The sequence below is a fragment of the Tiliqua scincoides genome, chromosome 3 (genome assembly GCF_035046505.1).
Source record: "Tiliqua scincoides isolate rTilSci1 chromosome 3, rTilSci1.hap2, whole genome shotgun sequence".
Lineage (NCBI taxonomy): Eukaryota > Metazoa > Chordata > Lepidosauria > Squamata > Scincidae > Tiliqua > Tiliqua scincoides.
Genome location: NC_089823.1, coordinates 40,209,260 through 40,228,535, shown reverse-complemented (window position 1 = coordinate 40,228,535; position 19,276 = coordinate 40,209,260). Strand labels below are relative to the sequence as shown.

General features: G+C 45.2%; 1 protein-coding gene across 1 annotated transcript in view; it reads left to right on the top strand.

Moving 5' to 3' along the window:
• Positions 1–4,493: 4,493 nt before the first annotated feature.
• MORC1 (MORC family CW-type zinc finger 1) overlaps positions 4,494–19,276 on the top strand; it is a 64,114-nt gene continuing 49,331 nt past the window's right edge. The window contains exons 1-6 of the mRNA XM_066621270.1: positions 4,494–4,567; positions 6,857–6,910; positions 7,709–7,743; positions 12,961–13,029; positions 16,382–16,469; positions 16,713–16,821. Coding sequence (XP_066477367.1) covers positions 4,494–4,567; positions 6,857–6,910; positions 7,709–7,743; positions 12,961–13,029; positions 16,382–16,469; positions 16,713–16,821 — 429 coding nt within the window. The remainder of the gene's footprint in view (positions 4,568–6,856; positions 6,911–7,708; positions 7,744–12,960; positions 13,030–16,381; positions 16,470–16,712; positions 16,822–19,276) is intronic.

Genomic DNA, 19,276 nt, shown 5'->3' with positions numbered 1-19,276 from the left:
TCAACCCACAGAATCCAGATCAAGATGAAAGCAAGTGCTTTCTCACACAAAAACAGGTCTCCAGAACAAAGAGCTGTAGATGAAGGAACATTAGCCATTCTGAGGAGAAGGATGGGATTTCTTTGGACCCAAAAATGGGTATCAGTAGGACCCAATAAATGAGAAGAAGTCTGCAATACTCAAATACTTGTTCACTCTCATCAACATAATTAATTCAATTAAAAAAGATTAACATGTTCCCTCTCACCAAAAACAAAATCTACATTGCATCAAAAGGCCAAACTACAATGCTATGATGAGTAAATTATCCAAACTGTTGTGTTTAATTTTTATTTTTTTTTTAATTAAATAGGTGCCATGGGGTGAAGCTATTCAGATAGCATGGAGGAGAGGGGAGGCCAATCTTGATCATCCTCAGATGAGCCAGCAATTGAGCTGGGAGGAAAATGCCCTCTGGGCAAACAGGTACTCCAGAAGCCTGATCTGAATTGGGACTGGGGCAGAAGACTCCCCCCCCATGCCAGAGTACCAATCTGGATTGGCCTCCCCATGACTCCTATACGTTAAAGTTAAGCACATTTGCTGTAATGACATGCTAACCTGAATGGTGATATTGACCCCCAGGCTCCTTTGCTTCTCTTTTGAACATGACTCAGCACAGAGTTAAGTGCACTTATCATGTCTAATTGAAACCAGTAGGTTTGAAGTGCATGTCATGATTCATGGACCTGGGAACATGTGCATTGCCTTTCATTCTTCTAACTTGTCTTTCAGTCTCTTGACAGGCAGACAGTGCTTCTTTTTCAATCGTGAACATCATTGATTTGTGAAACATCAGTTGATTGTCGGCATCTGGAAGCTTACCTGTAAGCAGCACAGCACATGTAGCGACGTGGAGTATTTTAGGAGACATGGTGTGTTCCCTGGAAATCTTCTTTCACAGTAAAGATGCCCAAAGCCAGCACGCTTTTTGTACTTTGATTCCCTCTGCTCTATAAATCATTTACCACAACACTTCTGAAGAATTGTGCAGGCAGAGAGGGCAGAGTACACTGTTGCATTTCAGAAGTCCACGAAACCTCTTTCTACCCTTTGGACTGGCTACATGGAAGCTTTGATATACTCCAGACCAGTTTTGCCACCATCACTGTACACTTAACCCACCTAATGTTGATTACACAAGTACTCAATATATTTCCATTTTTCAGCAGTATCAGGTGAAGATATCTTGAGCTGTGAGACTGCTACCTGCAAATCAAAACACATCCAAACTAGACATGCGCCTAAATGCATGAAGTGGCCCAATGGGAAGGGAGAGTAAGCATTATTTATAATGCTTTCCTAATGATTATAATGATATGAAATGATATAAACTTTCCTAATGATTATATCCTGTGTTCTAGGTCTGAGCTCTTGCATTGTAACTATAATTACTCTTAGCAGCTTCTCTATTAAAAAAAACTTGTTGCTGAAAAAATAATCTCATGCAGCCCTCAGCGTTTATTTTATCTCAGTGACATCTTGAACCAATTGTGCGCCCAGGTAGTCTCCCATTTTTGGTGGAGTGATAGAAGAATCAAGATCCCTGCTGAATCAGGCTAAAAGACCCATCTAGTCCAGTATTTTGTTTCTCATATTGCCCCAGGAAGCCCACAAACAGGAGAGAAAGGCACATATCTCTCCTGCCATAGTTTCCCTGCAACTGGTATTCAATGGTGTATTGCTGCTCAGCTGGAGATAGCACAAAGCCACCACAGAACTGCACTCCATGAATTTGTCTAACTCCTTTTGAGAGCCATCTAAGCTAGGGGCCATCAAATAGCTTAAACAGGTTTGCAACCAAAGTCCATACATTCATTATGCACTGTGTGAAGCCCTTCCATTGGTCTGTCCTGAATCTCCCACCAAACATTGACACTAGATGACTCCTGGACCTGTTGCTGTTATCTCTATCCATTTCCTCAAAAGCATTCAAAATTTTGTATGCCACCACTATGTCCTCCTCTACATTGCTTTTTTCCTAAGCTAAAAAAGCCTCTGACTTTGTCGCCTTTCATTGTATAGAACACGTTGTATGGTTCTCACACATTTAGCACCGGGACCCACTTTTTAGAATGCAAATCTGTCAGGACCCACCGGAAGTGTTGTCATGACCAGAAGTGATATAATCAAGCAGGAAAATTTTTCACAATCCTAGGCTACAACCCTTCCCACACTTACCTAGGACTAAGTCCCATTTCGTATCATTGTTAGAAGATTATACATAGTAGCTTGTTAAAAGCACAGGTCTGTAACATTTTCCCAAATGCAGTCACATACCATGATAGCATCAAGACTAATACATTAAGAGTTAAAATATTGAAATGAATGGGGACCCACCTGAAATTGGCTCATGACCCACCTAGTAGGTCCTGACCCACAGTCTGAGAAACAGTTTGAGTAGTATAGAAAGTGCTCCAGCCCTACCAGTCATTTTTGCTTGCCTTCTTTTGCTCCTTCTGCAGCTCAAACTGCATTTCTGGAGTTGTGGTAACCAGAAATGTATGCAGTATCCCAAATGTGACTGCACCATAGCTCTGTATGAGAGTGACATTCTATGCCTGAGAGTGTATACACACACAACCCAAAGGAAGGGTGTTTTCTGCTACTGGAATAACAGTGTGGGTGCCATCATGTGCCCTCAATCAGTACACTGGAGTCATGCTTTCCCCCTTAAAATCCTATGTGAACATGCTCCGAAACAGCAATTTTCAACCTTTTCCATCACATCACATTGACAAAGCACTAAAATTGTCAAGGCACACCATCAGTTTTTTGACAATTAACAAGGCACACCACACCACTGATGAAGGATTCACATCCCCAATGGCCCTACTAATAAATGACCCTCCCCCAAACTCCTGCAGCACACCTGAGAACTATTCATGGCACACCAATATGCCATGATACACTGGTTGAAAATCAGTGTTCTGAAAAATGGATTCATATTATTGCCCTACTTTCCCCAAGCCAATTGCACCATTATATACTCAGTGTATAACTGGGCACACTTCTCAGGACCTTTGTGAAACAGTTTCTAACATTATGGTTTCAGCTCACTGGATTTTACAACTTACCAAACACAGTGACCCTGGCATTTATTGCACATGAATACCTTGAAATGTGCCATGTGTCAACAGGTAGTTAAAGTTGCTGCATGATGGGAAGAAGAAAGTGGTCTTTAAACTAGATGCTCAATTGACTGAAATTTCAGTCAAGTGTTTCCATTTAACTGAGTCATCCCTGCTTAAGCAGGGTTGCTGTAAGGCAATCCTCCCTCCATTTTTGGCTCCCTAAATAAAGCATACTACACTCATTCAGGACAGACGGATGGAGGTGCTACTTCCCACATTGCATAATGAGGCTGTGGAATTCATTGCCACAAGATATAGCAATGGCCATTGAATCAGAGCCTTAAAAGGGAATTGCATAAAATTCATCACACAATACCAGAACGAGGGAAACATCCACTCAAAGTGAGTGTCAGGAGAGTTAGAACAGACAAAAGAAAATACTGTACTTCCTTCCCCAGCATGCAATTAGTCAGTGGAACCTCTTGCCACAGGATGTAGTGATAGCATCCAGCCTAAAAGGGGATTGGACAGATTTCTAGAAGAAAAATCAATCACAGGTTACAAGCCATGATGGGTATGTGCAACCTCCTGGTTTTAGAGGTAGGCTACCTCAGAATGTCAGATCAGGGTGATCAGATATGATGGAGGACACAGTGTCTATACCTTTAACCATTGCCTAGAAGGGGGAATTTTGGCAGGTGCAAGCTCAACATGGAAGGGTTTAAAAAGCAGCACCTGTCAAAATTCCCTCTGCTAGGCAATGGTTAAAGGTATAGACACTCTGTCCTCCATTGTATCTGGTCACCCTGTGCCAGATGCAAGGGAGTGGCACCAGGATGCAGGTGTCTTGTGGGCCACTGTGAGACACAGGTAGCTGGATTAGATGGGCCTGAAGTGGGGCTCTTCTTATGTTCTTAACTGTGGGAAATCAGATGATGGACCAAATGGCCCCTTGGCCTGATCTTAAGGGTACAGGCAGTGCACAGTCAGTTCAGGTGCGCAGGCAGCTCTTCTTAGGAGACAGGCAGTGCACAGGGGGTCCTGTGCCTGGGCCCCACTAGAACAACCACATGGGTCCACTGAGAGTGCCTTCATCCCTCAGTAAGCCCCAGCCAACCTTCCAGCTCAGATCTAACGGACACGGGACTTCTCCTTTCACACGTGCGCTGTCCCGCGCGCTGCGTGGATCTGAAGCCCACGCGCTCCCAACGGCAGACGGCACTTCGAACATCAGGGACGCGAGAGGGCGCCCCTCGCCCACCCCACCCATCCCGACCTCGGCAGGTAGAGCACACCCACCAAGCGTCCCGTTGCAGACGGACCAGGAGGGGGCGCCCTCCGCCTGGTGATCTCGCCCAGCCCCGGCCGCCTCCTGCAGCGATGTCCGAAGCAGCAGCTCGCTACGGGGCTCTGTGCAGGGCGGAGCTGAGGCTGGAGTACCTGCATGCCAACTCGTGAGTGTGGCCGCCGAGTTGGAGAGGCCGCGGGGGGAAGGACCCCTTTCTGTGTAGGGAGGAGGGGCTGCTGGCTGCAGCGACGCCCGGGTTCCCGCGGTTACATCGCAGGGAACCTCTGGGTGAAAAAAAAGGCCTGCTTACAAAGCAGTCTCACACAACACCAGAACCAGGAGCAGCCGCTGAAACGGAGTGTTGGGAGAGCTAGGACAGACCACAGAAAATATTTCTTTGTGATTGGTCTGTGGAACGCCTTGCCACAAGACGCAGTGATGGCATCTGGCCTGAATGCCTTTAAAAGGGAATTGGACACATTTCTGGAGGAAAAGCCCATCACAGGTTGCAAGCTGTGATGGGTACGTGCAACCTCCTGGGTTCTGGAAGTAGGTTGCCTCAGAATGCTGGATGTGAGGGAGGGCACCAGGATGCAGGTCTCCTGTTGACTTGTGTGCTCCCTGAGGAATCTGGTGGGCCACTGTGAGATACAGCTGGACTAGATGGGCTTTTAACCTAAGGGACATCCAGCCGGGCTTTTCTTATGTTCTTAACTATCCAATTTGCTTGCCATCTAAATGTGCTAAATGTGTGAGAACCACTGGCTTATACCATCAGGGAAAATAATTATCTGGCTCACTCCTTGGTTGTGTTTTACTTGCAGGGAACTTTAAAAAAAAAAAAAAAGCTCAGGATTTATTTAAAAAATGGGAGCCCTTTTGGTAAGCTGTAGTCAGTGGCATAGTTAGAGGGGGTGCCATGCAAATGGCTCCACTCCCTCCCCTTTGGAGCCTTTCGGGGTGGTGGGTGCAAAACAGAGACAAATGCCTCCGTTTTGCACCCACCACCCAGAATGGCTCTGAAGGGGAGGGGCTACTTGCATGCTGTGGTGAGGCTTGCTGCAAAACTTAGTGCTTTGTACCCCCTCTAGCTACACCACTGGCTATAGTAGTACAGTTCCTTTTACCAACTGCCTCTGGTGATTTACTGCTTTATTTCCACCTCATATTGAGCTAGTTAACACTGGAGTGGTTGGTAAGCAGAGCACAGTGACACAGAGAGAAGAAAACTGTTCTTGTAATCCAGATGACATACTGTCACCAGGTTGCCTGCTATTAAGACAGAATGATGTGCATAAGGAATAGACACTGAGGCTGAGATAAAAGATCAAACCAGTTCTCAAATATTTGTAAAGCATCTGATTTAGGGTTCTGACAGCTTTGTGACAACATCAGTATACCTTAGGGCCCAATCCTATCCAACTTTCCAGCACCAATGTAGCTGCAATGCAGCTTACCTTGAGGAGGCCTCTGTGACTGCCCCTCCATCTGCAGGATGCAGGACATGCCCCATTGGCACAGCTGCATCAATGCTGGAAAGTTGGATAGGATTGGGCCCTTTGTCTGTTTATCAGGCTTGGTTTGGTTAACTACTGAAAGAGCTCAACAAAGCATGTCCATCTCTCTAACTCAGGTAAAGACCCCATTAAACGGTCACAAATGATTGACAGGTTAATAACTGCTGCCTCATGGAACCTGCCCATGGAATGTTGTGTCATTCTCTGCAGCTCCTGTGGCCAATGTTGCCCTTATTTCTAACAGTTTGGACATCCCTCCACTGAAACCCTCAGGTGTATGGGGGAGAAGTCCAGATGCACAGGTCTCTCCCTCACCCCTCTACATCAAGCATATACACACCAGTTGTGCTCACAAGTTTCAGAACGTATTTGCCTTCAAACGCCCCCCCCCATTTCTCCATGCTTCGGTTTTGGGACCAAGATGCTTCTCGCATCCTCTAAATCAGTGTTCAACCTTGGGGTCGGGACCCCAGTGGGGTTATGAAACCTTACTTGTGGGGTTGTGGCAACTTAAGGGAATAAAAAAAGTTGAAGACCACTGGACTAGAACACCACCAAGTAAAAAGGGAGGCATCTGATGTACGCTGTCAGGAGATTGTGTCCCAGTCAGGTTATTAGCAATTGTGCTAAAATAGCTTTCACTAGTGTCAGGCTTCATGGTAACTTTTTCTCCCCTCTCTAATAAGAATATTTGCTTACAGTGAACAGTGCTGGGAGGGCAGAATAGGGAAGGAGAGTGGGCAGTGGTGGGATGGACAGATAGGGTCCTGGGAGGGAGGCGGGATCGACAGTGGGGTCCCCACTGCTTCATTTACTTATATATTGGGGTTGTGGCATGAAAAAGGTTGGAAACCACTGCTCCAAAGGATATTTAAGCGCTCAATTTCTTATTGTTTCCAGCTTCCCCCTTTTAAAATTGTCTTATTGCTTCCTTCCAGCACCACACACGACTTTCTCTTTGGAGCTGTTGCTGAACTGATTGACAATTCCCGGTAAATCTTTTAGGATCTAAAATTTTAGTCTTGTAAAAGTACCTGTGACCTGAGAGTGCCTTGTGGCTAGATTCCTCTGAAAAGTTAGGAAAAGATGCCCTTCCTCTATTGTACAGACATGCGTGAAAAGCTGTACAGTTTTAATATTTTCTAACACTTAGAAAAGGACTTTGGAGTATTCCAGTCTTATTTTTGTTTATCAAATGTGGTTTACAAAAACCTATTTCTTTTACTGCACAACTTTTTCTTTAATAGTATAGCTTTGGATTCCTGGATCACTGCTTCTGGATCATGGCTGTTACCTCTCACTAGCAGTTTCATAGCCTAGCATTTTGCAGTTTTCAACATTTGTGAAGATACTGTTGTCTTAAGCCATTTCTGCCCAACATTGCATATATGCAACAGAGATCAAATGTGTACACCTGTGGGCTGGGCAGAAGTGGGTTAATCTAAACATGTCTTAAGTGGGTTAAACTAGATGTCTTAAATCATGTTCTTTAGTATAGAAACTGGAGTGTATAGTTGTTGCCATCTATAAGAGTATACATTAAAGCAATCGTATTGATGTTCAGTACAATCCTAGGCATGTTTACTTGGAAATAAATCCCATGAAGGTTCATTCAGAGTTAATCTCATGTAACTGCACCTGTGATTGAGTACTGTAACTCCATTTTATAATTTTTTGTAAGCTGACATATACCCTACTTAGGTGCAGTAATTATGTTTTATATGAATCTGAAAGTGCTATTGTTTTTCTGGCATTCATGTTTTAAAAAAATGTTTCAACAATATTTTCAGAGATGCTGGTGCCACTAGACTTGACATATTTACTGGTAAGTTCAGCAGATGTTTTGTGGATGACAGTGTTATAGCTTGGTGTGAGATAACGTATAAAGAAATAATGGTTGACTGCGAAAGCAGTTGTGGGCAAATAAAAAGAGAGACTAAAGATTCATAGACTGGTTGCTCTTATCAGGAAGGTTCATAGGGGCTGGATACTTAAATGAGGGAGGTAGAGTGGATTGCATCACCTCTTTCTGCAGGTATTGTATTGTATTGGCAACCTTCAGTCTCGAAAGACTATGGTATCGCACTCTGAAAGGTGGTTCTGGCACAGTGTCTAGTGTGGCTGAAAAGGCCAATCCGGGAGTGACAATCCCTTCCACACCGGGAGCAAGTGCAGTCTGTCCCTGGTCTGTCTCCCTGGCTATGGGCCTTCCTTCTTTGCCTCTTTGCCTCAGACTGTTGGCCAAGTGTCTCTTCAAACTGGGAAAGGCCATGCTGCACAGCCTGCCTCCAAGCAGGCCTCTCAGAGGCCAGAGTTTCCCACTTGTTGAGGTCCATTCTTAAGGCCTTCTGATCCCTCTTGCAGATGTCCTTGTATGGCAGCTGTTGTCTACCTGTAGGGCGCTTTCTTTGCATGAGTTCATCATAGAGGAGATCCTTTGGGATCCGCCCATCGTCCATTCTCACGACATGACCGAGCCAACGCAGGCGTCTCTGTTTCAGCAGTGCATACATGTTAGGGATTCCAGCACATTCCAGGACTGTGTTGTTAGGAACTTTGTCCTGCCAGGTGATGCCGAGAATGCGTCAGAGGCAGCGCATGTGGAAAGCGTTCAGTTTCCTCTCCTGTTGTGAGCGGAGAGTCCATGACTCGCTGCAGTACAGAGGTGTACTCAGGACGCAAGCTCTGTAGACCTGGATCTTGGTATGTTCTGTCAGCTTCTTGTTGGACCAGACTCTCTTTGTGAGTCTGGAAAACATGGTAGCTGCTTTACCGATGCTAAGGAGTACCAAATATGACTGCTTTCCACATTTAAAAAAAAAACAAAACACCAAGTGCTAGAAATAGTTCATGAACATCTCAGGTTCTAGCTCAGCCCCTTCCTTTACTGTGCTTTCAAGGCATTTTCACATTTAGCAATGTTTTAAAAAATTTGATATCCCCCTACAGTTTGAAGTGGTTCAGTCCATTCTGCCACAATATTCTGCTGCAGGTATAGTCCTGACCTTGCTTTAGGCCATTTCCAGTGAAACAACTTTTCACTTACAGATTAGTTTCCTAAAGCTATAATGCAATTGCTTCTATAAGGAAACATTGAAAGCGTATGGCAATGTTTCTTGAATGCATTCATGATCAAAATCTTATGGGAGGCCTGATCCAGCTGAAGTTTCATTTATTTCTTTTTTTAATATTTATGCATGCTTTATTATACAGAAGAAATAATAATAATGACGACTGTCTCATGTGACTCCAGTGGGGGAAAGGGTGTATGACAGGGGGCCAGTCAAACCCAGGAAGTGGGTGAGTTTGGCAGTGGCAGCAGACACTGAATCATGACCCCCTTCCTAGATCTGATCCACCTTCCCAGGTCAATGCAGGCTTGCATGAGTGATTGAGCTGGTGCAGTATCCAAGCTGACCCATGGTGGTTGTTGGGGGTTAGCCCAGGGTAAGAGAATTAATTGGAGGCCTCCAATGGCCAAAAATCCCCCACGTGTTTACAGGTGATGCCATACCAACATCACTACACAGGGATTTAGTTAGGATTGGGCTGTGAGTCATGTCTTTTTGTAAAGAGGCATGAGTGAGCTAATCCAAGAGTCACAATAAATAAAGAACAATGAATTTAATAAGAATAAAATGACAAAACTGAAAAAATAAACTTACTTAAATGAATTAGACAATACTAAATGTTTAGAAAACCAATAAATATTTGGAAGACTAAGTAGGAACTTCTGTCCAGCAATATTGGCAACCTTCAGTCTCGAAAGACTATGGTATCGCGCTCTGAAAGGTGGTTCTGGCACAGCGTCTAGTGTGGCTGAAAAGGCCAATCCGGGAGTGACAATCCCTTCCACACCGGGAGCAAGTGCAGTCTGTCCCTGGTCTGTCTCCCTGGCTATGGGCCTTCCTTCTTTGCCTCTTAGCCTCAGACTGTTGGCAAAGTGTCTCTTCAAACTGGGAAAGGCCATGCTGCACAGCCTGCCTCCAAGCGGGCCGCTCAGAGGCCAGAGTTTCCCACTTGTTGAGGTCCATCCCTAAGGCCTTCAGATCCCTCTTGCAGATGTCCTTGTATCGCAGCTGTGGTCTACCTGTAGGGCGCTTTCCTTGCACGAGTTCTCCATAGAGGAGATCCTTTGGGATCCGGCCATCATCCATTCTCACGACATGACCAAGCCAACGCAGGCGTCTCTGTTTCAGCAGTGAATACATGCTAGGGATTCCAGCACGTTCCAGGACTGTGTTGTTTGGAACTTTGTCCTGCCAGGTGATGCCGAGGATGCGTCGGAGGCAGCGCATGTGGAAAGCGCTCAGTTTCCTCTCCTGTTGTGAGCGAAGAGTCCATGACTCGCTGCAGTACAGAAGTGTACTCAGGACGCAAGCTCTGTAGACCTGGATCTTGGTATGTTCCGTCAGCTTCTTGTTGGACCAGACTCTCTTTGTGAGTCTGGAAAACGTGGTAGCTGTTTTACCGATGCGCTTGTTTAGCTCGGTATCGAGAGAATGAGTGTCGGAGATCGTTGAGCCAAGGTACACAAAGTCATGGACAACCTCCAGTTCATGCTCAGAGATTGTAATGCAGGGAGGTGAGTCCACATCCTGAACCATGACCTGTGTTTTCTTCAGGCTGATTGTCAGTCCAAAATCTTGGCAGGCCTTGCTAAAACGATCCATGAGCTGCTGGAGATCTTTGGCAGAGTGGGTAGTGACAGCTGCATTGTCGGCAAAGAGGAAGTCACGCAGACATTTCAGCTGGACTTTGGATTTTGCTCTCAGTCTGGAGAGGTTGAAGAGCTTTCCGTCTGATCTGGTCCGGAGATAGATGCCTTCTGTTGCAGTTCCAAAGGCCTGCTTCAGCAGGACAGCGAAGAAAATCCCAAACAAGGTTGTTGCAAGAACACAGCCCTGCTTCACTCCGCTTCGGATGTCAAAAGGGTCTGATGTGGAGCCATCGAAGACAACAGTGCCCTTCATGTCCTTGTGGAAAGATCTGATGATGCTGAGGAGCCTGGGTGGACATCCAATCTTGGGGAGAATCTTGAAGAGGCCGTCTCTGCTGACCAGGTCGAAAGCCTTTGTGAGATCTATGAAGGCTATAAAGGCTATCTGTCCAGCAATAAACATTTGTATAATGATATAGATGGGGCACTTCAGGGATGGCTGAATTGGACCTTCAAGTTCAAATAGGTGTGGTATGGGAGAGATCAGTGAATAGCTCTGCCAACGTTTTTTTCCCAGCAGCCATAGAAATGTCCAGTTTTGATTGGAGTGGTACTGGAGGTGGAGGGCAATGTAAGTCTTTTGCTATACCTCACCTTTGGTCTGAACTGTCTTACCCTGGTCCTAAATCAACTATGAGATGTACAGCAGAAAAACAAAAAGAATCTGTGTGTGCCTGTCTCTTTTTCCAGGACAGGAAGCAACTGCAGAAATAGCATACAGGAAAGGGTTAGACAAACCCTTCTGTCGTGAACAGTAGAAAAGTTCTACTGGATCAAGCCAAAGGCCCATCTAGTCTGGTTTCCTGTTTGCCGCAGGGGCAAACCTTGTGCCTCTGAGAAGCCGGTAAGCAGGAGTTGAAGACAAGATTCAAAAATATGTCTGCCATTGTTCACCTGCAGCTGGTATGCAGAGGCCCACAATACTGCTGCTCTGATAAAAATCTGCCCAACTGCTGAGAAAATGAAAGAACAGCAACCTTTAACAGCCTCTTCTCTGACTAAGTGGGTAGCCCCTTTTGAAGGCTTCAAATGTTTGAGGCTGTGCTTGGATACATTAACAGTTTTGTTGAGCTGAAACAGCATACAAAGGTGTATATTTGCTCCTGTGGGGGGGGAGGAGTACTGCATGGTAGATTTAGAATGGCTCTCGTATTCATAGATTTTAACCTTTTGTCAGTATGTTTCTATACACAGTTGCTGTTTTATATAGCAGTGAACCCATCAGCAGAGCTAGAGTCTAGTAGCACATGTCTGGTTCTGGAAATTAACCCCTATTTTATTTTTATTTTTAAAGCATCTGGCTTAATTTCTTTCATACAAATTGCATAGTTCCTCCAGTGTTGATTGGCTTCACTAATTGTAACGTAATGGTCCTGTATAATTTGTTGTCTCCGTCTCAATGGATGCCCTTGCAGCCCAATCCTATGTATATTTACCCAGAAGCAAGTCTCACTGAGTTCCATGGAACTTTCTTTTTTTAATATCGGGTGGAGAAAAGATGCATAGATTAAAACTGTCAATGAATTATCTGCAGATATATTTCAAAATTACTGCTGCTGATTACAGAAATCAACAGACAGACAGACAGACAGACAGACAGACAGATGTGATGCAAGTATGGTTGGATACTACTTCTGTTTGAGCATTCATTTGGGTACAAAGGTGGATGTGGAAGAGCTGATCAGGGTTCTGTCCTCTAGCTCCTCCTCCAGCCTCCATGTACCTAGTACTGTATACTATCTGCATACAGTTTGCACGTAACACTTGAAAAAATGTCATCTAAGGTATTCACAATCTAGTACCTCCATTTTGTATATTACCAGAATATACATAGAGGAGCGTATGCTCATTGAAGCACAAAAGGGTTGACACTGTGCAAATGGTACATTTGAACATGGGGAGATCAGGAGAGGAGCTGCTGAGCATTTCTCCGTTCAGCATCTGCATGTACTTCTTTGTACTAAGAAATGAATTACTGCATAAAGTTTGTATTCCAGCTGCAAGTGGGAGATTGAATATTTGAATGTGAAAGCATTTTGCACATTGAAACGTAGCATGAAACGTAGCATCTTAAGCTAGTGCTCGTCTCCTTGACAGATGTAAAGGCAAGGAGTTTTATATGGAGGAACTGTCAAACATACAAACTACATTTTCATTCCAAAATGGTACAATCAAATCTACGTATCATGTGCTGCAGCAGTAAGTTTCGTTAAGGCAAAAGTCTGTCACTCACAACCTGTTCTGACCTCAGTACTATGTGGCTTGCAAATATTTACAGTATTAAGAACTACCAATGTCACCTTTTCATGCTTTATTTTGCAGTGACTAATGAGAACCTTCAAGGAGGATTTATGTTGTGCTTTTTGGATAATGGATGTGGCATGAATCCTCGTAAGTTACTACCTCAAAAAATATCTTTTAAAAAATCTGTTCTCTCCATGTCACAGAAAGCCTGCTGAGTTATGAATCAGGTCTTCCCTGGTTCGACTCTCCCCTTTGCCATGAGCACACTAGGTGGCCTGAGGCAAGTCACTGCCTCTCAGCTTTAGCTTCTTAGCTATAGTATGGGAATCTTAATGCTTACCTGGCCAGGTGGTTATAAGGACCAGTGACGTGTCTAGAAGGGGTGCAAAGCACTAGGTTTTGCAGGCACCTAAACACGCTGTTCAGGTGGTCTCTCCCCTTTGGAGCCAGGAACATTCCATCTTCATTTTGCTCCCTCCACCCAGAATGAATCCAAAGGGGAGAGGGAGGGGCTGCTTGCACGGTGCGTTCAGGCACCTGCAAAATTTAGTGCCTTGCACCCCCTCTAGCTATGCCACTGACATGAAAATAATAAATGTGAAGCATTTTGCATGCTCAGAAAGCACTACAGAAATATAATGATAGTCTTGCCTGGAGCACCATCAAAATAGGTTGGCTTGCCTGGAATCACAGGACTGTGTAACTTCTGTGCCATTAATTGTTGCAACCGTGTGTGTCTGGAACTTCATGGCCACCTGGGGGAAGCTGCTAAATCAGTGAAGGTAACCAGGTGCAACACTGGCCTGTTTTGTTTTGTGGCTCCCTTTTGCCAGGAGTGAACATTTTTCCCTCCTTTGGTGTTAAGTACAAACAGCTTAGTCGGTAAGATTGGATCATGGCTGCTTCATACCGATGCCAAGATGATCGCAGGGTGTCTCTGTCTTGCAGCTTAGGTTAACCAGCACTTAAAATAAACTGTTCCCAGAATGAGCACATCATATGTTCTTAGAATCCCTGATGTGCCAAGTTAACTCTTTGAAATTTGTCGTTCCGACTTTCACTGCAAAAGGAGAGGGCCACTTTGTACTTGCAACAGTGATCAGCAGGTGGGTCTGGTTTGTTACGTAAACTGCTGGTTAATGCAGCTGCAAAACAAGGTGGAGACTGGTATTTTTAGCAGCACAGGACTGAGAATGAGATGATGGGGATTCTATTTCAGACACTGCCAGGCAGACACTGCGTAATCTTGGGCAAAACACCTCAACAACTCTGTCTCTATAGCTGCAACAGGACTCAGTGGTGGCAGGTCCTGAGAGGGATTGTGCCAAACCTCTGATATGTTAACGCAGTGTTTTTTATCAAACTGTGGGTCGGGATCCATTAGGTGGGTCACGGGCCAATTTTAGGTGGGTCCCCATTCATTTCTATCTTTTATTTTAATATAGTAGACTAATGGTCCAATCCTGTCAAGCACCTGCATTGGCAGAATGTATGTTCAGCTGCTGTGCGCTATTGCAAAGAAGCAGTAAAGTGCTTTGTGACAGCGCAAGGCTCAAGTGTGCCAGCAGGAAGGTCAGAGGTTTCCTGCTGGTGCCGGTGGTCATCAAGAGGACCACTGGAGCAGGTAAGTACAGCACGAGGGTGGGGTGGGAGGAGGGCAGAACTGGACTGCAACAGGGGCAGGGGTGGGCAGATTGGACCTGAAAGGGGCCAGAATTGACCGCAATGGCACACGCAGTATCCAAACCCCGTTCCTAGTTCTGATCCACTTGCATAGATCAAAGCAGACTTGCAGCAGCATTATCGCTAATATGGGTCTGAATTGACCCATTGTGGCTGCTGGGGCTTACCCCAAGAAGACATCTAGCAACCAAAAATCCCCCTTGGGGTACAGCGAAAGCTGCACCAGCATTGCTGCATCACCATGCAGGGTTTTGGGTAGGATTGGGCTGAAAGCCCTATTCTGGGTTCCCAATGGCACACCTTGTCTATCCCTTTGATGGTGCTTTGGCAATACTGCTACCACTGATATTGAGGATGCAGGGGCTGGCTTGAGCAGATGGGCCTTCAGCCATGCCTTGTTAGTGGGTTTGAATAATGTATATGTGGGGGGAATGTGTTGCATCTGTGGGAACCAAGAGCAGTGGTCAATGACACAACTTGATGATTTGGCATATAAAAAAGAGGAAGGCAAGGATGAAGGTGTAACAACAAAGACCTTTATTGTGTGGCTATTAATACGATTTTTGGGGAGGGGGAATCCAATGAAAAAGCAACATAATGTTATTCAGCCATTCATATGACTAGGCCCTAAACATAGGCTACGAGTTCTAGGCTCACTGACATGCAGCACGCACATCAAGGACAAAAAGAGAGAGGCTCTAAGAGGGCAATCCTAACCCCTTATGTCAGTGCTTTCCAGCACTGGCATAGTGGTGCCAATGGGACAAGTGGTGTGCTGCATCCTGCAGTTGGGTGTCACTCGTGGAGGCCTCCTTAAAGTAAGGGAATGTTTGTTCCCTTACCTCGGAGCTTCATTGTCCTTATGTCAGTGCTGGAAAGTACTGACATAAGGGGTTAGGGTTGCACCCTTAGTGTATTGTCAGCATGACTGCACAAGACAGGAAACTAGAGAGAGGATGTTGGTGGGCTGGTGGCTCGGCTTTGCCAAGGACTAAATTTATCTGTGTTTCTGCTGATTTGAGAGTGAAATGTTACAGGAATCCTAGGGCTAAGTTTCTAAGCCCAGTTAACCTCCTGATTTAAAAGCCCAGTGTATCAGTGGTAAATGCTTGAGAAGCAAATCCAGAGGCTAGGCTGTAGCCATATATAACTGCAAGGACGAATACAGTGCAAGGGAGCCAAGGCTGCCTTTCCAGGAGAAGAGGGTACAGTGTGAGGCAGCCAACAAAAGAATGAATGCCCAGCACATATTGGCACAGTGGCTCTGCACTTAAAGGAGGGGAAAAGGCTGGAAAAGAGAGTGGTCAGTTATCAGTCCTGGGAGCTGACTTGGCACAATGGGTAGTGGCTGAAATGAAGGCCACAACTCCCCTTATATTACTGTTCTGGGATGAGATGGCATATCATGTGTGGGAGAGATGTGCATATGCTTCTAACTATGCGAGTGGGTGAACTGATCAGGTGGTCCCCAAACCAGCCTGATGTCAATCTAGGTAAGAGCCAGGATGGTATAGTGATTTGGGAGTCAGGCCTGAAACGATCCAGGCTCAAATCTTTGCTCAGCCTGAGCTCCTTGGAAAAAGAGTGGTGGGAAAATGTGAAAAATAAATCTGCATTTAAATTTTAACATTTTTGTATCATTTTAATACATCATTTTTTTAAGTGTGATAAAAGCCAATCACACGCCAGTGAAGAGAAACTGGATACTCTGTAGCAAAATATAGATATTGGAGACAGACCGTGTTGCGTTTTTGATATTGAATGATGCTGAATTTGAACAAGTCCCCCAGAGATAAACTGTATCAATCTGTTGCAGGAGAAGCCACAGATCTGGTCTATTTTGGAAGATCTTCCAAGCGTCTCGTAGCTAACATGATTGGACATTACGGCAATGGACTTAAGTCGTAAGGAGTGTATTTTTAACTTACTGACCTTTAATGCTTCTAATGTAGAAGGTAATTTATTGTGGGCATGTTCCTTTGTTTTATACGGTGGAGGAAGAAATTGTTCAGGCTCACTAGCTTTGGCAGTATTCCTTGCTGGCCCCAGAAAAGTAAGCGTGCCCATTTTGCATGTGCCTATTACTAAATGAATATTAACATCTAGAACTGTAACAAAACTGGTCTCGTCTTGTATCTTTCCTGTAGAGGGTCAATGCGTATAGGAAAAGACTTCATTCTGTTCACCAAGAAAGGGGAAACAATGACGTGCCTTCTTTTCTCTCAGTCGTTCTGTGAAAAAGAGGGTCTCCTTGAGGTATGACTGCCTTAGTTTGTTGAACTGTTGACATTTATTTTGCTCTTCCTGAGGACCTCCATCGTTTACATGAATCTCCCCTTAGTATCAGAGCCTTTGGGAAGATCCTCTTGCAGGTTCTGTCACCCTCAGAGGCATGGCTGGTGGGGACTTGTAAATTGACTTTCTAATTTCTAGCCAGGGGAGCTGTAGACTCTGCAAAAAACCAGCTGCCCTATAAAATTTATAGGATTGTAGCTCTAATGTGGAACCACAGCCAACGGCCCAGTAGGTCGGCGGTGCCACCAGTCGAAAAAGTTTGGGAACCACTGCAATAGGCCTTCTGTGGCCTTCTATGAACACACAGCCCAATCCTGTCCTTCCCTAGTGCCCAGGGCTACAGCGGCACTAAAATGGCCACCACTGTATCCTATGGCACCAGGGAAGCCGTGCCAGGTCTCCTCGGGGTAAGGAAACAAACGTTCCCTTACCCTGTGTAACACCCAGATGGCCCCAATGGGTCTCCTTGGATCTGCATCCACTGTTGATTGGGGGCAGAACAGAGGAGGCCCGTGTCGGCTTTTACAGCCTGGGAGGGGGTTTAGCATATAGTGGCAGAGCCTGCCACCATTTCTGCCCCCCTCCTAAGCCCACTCTTCCCCTCTAACCACTGGAAGCTCTCAGTACCATCGGCACATTGTTAGTGCTGGTAAAAAGTGCCTTATGGTCAGCAGTGCTGGCTGAGCACCAGTGCCATGCCATGGATTAGGCCTGCAGTCTTTTGTGTCATATTTTTCCCCCTGGATTGGTACTAATATTGCTGCATCATTATTAAATGTGGGGTTTTTTTACTGTTTTGTGATGCTTTGTATAATTTTTGTAAGCTGCCACATTTTTTAAAAAGAAAAGTAGCAGATAAATCTTTTAAATAGTCTGTTAAGTCAGCTGACAAAAAAAACACATATAAGAACAATAAAACATTAAACACAAATATCAGAGAATAGCAGCAAAATTAGAGTAGCAAAACAAAAGTCCACCAACCAGAACAATTGCAGTTAGCTTAAAGAAAGACCCTCCACGCATTCCCATCTAAAGAGAACCACGTTGGCTTTTTGCTATCTTTTGTGTTTGTTCAGTTCCTCAACCCACAGCCAGCAATTATTGTAAGTATTGCTCTGTGAAATGACATGTTGATCTCCTGTTTGGAACATTCGGAAATGTTGTATGTAAGTGACTAAGGCTGCAGTCCTATGTGTACTTTCCTGGGAGTAAGCCCCGTTGACTCTAATGAGGCTTGCTTCTCAGTAGACATGCATAGGATTGGACTCTAAGGGTGCAATCCCATCCTGCACTGGAACAGGCAAGCCAAGTAGCTTGTGCTGTATCCAGCGCAGGATAGGGGCCCAAAGTGGCTCAGCCAGAGGTAAAGGGTAACTTTTCCCCTTACCCTGGGGTAAGACACCCTGGCTCCTATGGGTCTCTTCGAACGTGTGCCACCTCCTGAGGTGGCACAAGTCAAAGGAGAGTGGAGCAACTTGAAGCTGCTCCAAGCTCCCCAGGAACTGGGGTTGGGATCCAGCATAACTGCCGGATCCCAGCCCTGCCTCCCGCTCCCCACCCACCCACCCCCAGGGTCGCCCACCACCTGCCCTCCACCCACCCAGGGACACCTCCCTCCTGCCTTCTCCCCACCCAGCCCAGAATCTTGCATCAGCCGTGCTCTGTTGATGCAAGACTCAGAGCTTTCATTGGCAGGGAGGCTTATTCCAGCCTCTGAAGGCCAGCACACCTCTGCATGCTGGCCTTGCCAACTCTTGAGGAGGTGCAAACATGCCTTATGGCATGTTTGTGACCCTTCTGGCCTGGCATAAGGGACTTGTACCGGCCCAAGTGCCTTCTAGGATTGTGCTGTAAAAATATTTTTACCGTAAAATCATCCGTTCAGACATGAAAATGAAATATTGTTTCAGAAACTTTGTCAGTTCAGTCAAACAATGACTTATACATGAAATATATACATTGTGGACTTCATGAAAATCTGTTATAAAAAATCTAAAACCATGGTCCTTAAGTACTTTAGAAGAACAGTAATTTATAGTCATTTATATTTTTAAAAGTATTCAGAATAAGCTTTGGGGGGATGGTTTCAAATCTTCCAGTCTCAATCGGAGCCTATCCCATTATTTCTTATGGAAAAAAATTCTAGATTGGCTTCAGTGGTGAATGGGAGGGACACTTACATTGCAGTATTTTCAGTACTTCTCCTTCCCCAGCTATGTTACTGGTCCAAAGCTGTGCAGTCCTTGCTCCTGCACTACAGCACATACTGTATTTCCCAGAACATTATATTAAGCAGTGTCAGTTTGGGCTATGCTTGGTGCCTGTTGGGAGTAGGAGAGAAAGTGATCATCAGACTAGTTAGTACTCATCTGTTTAGTGGGAAGAGGCAAGAACCATGAGTGACGCATCTTTTGGC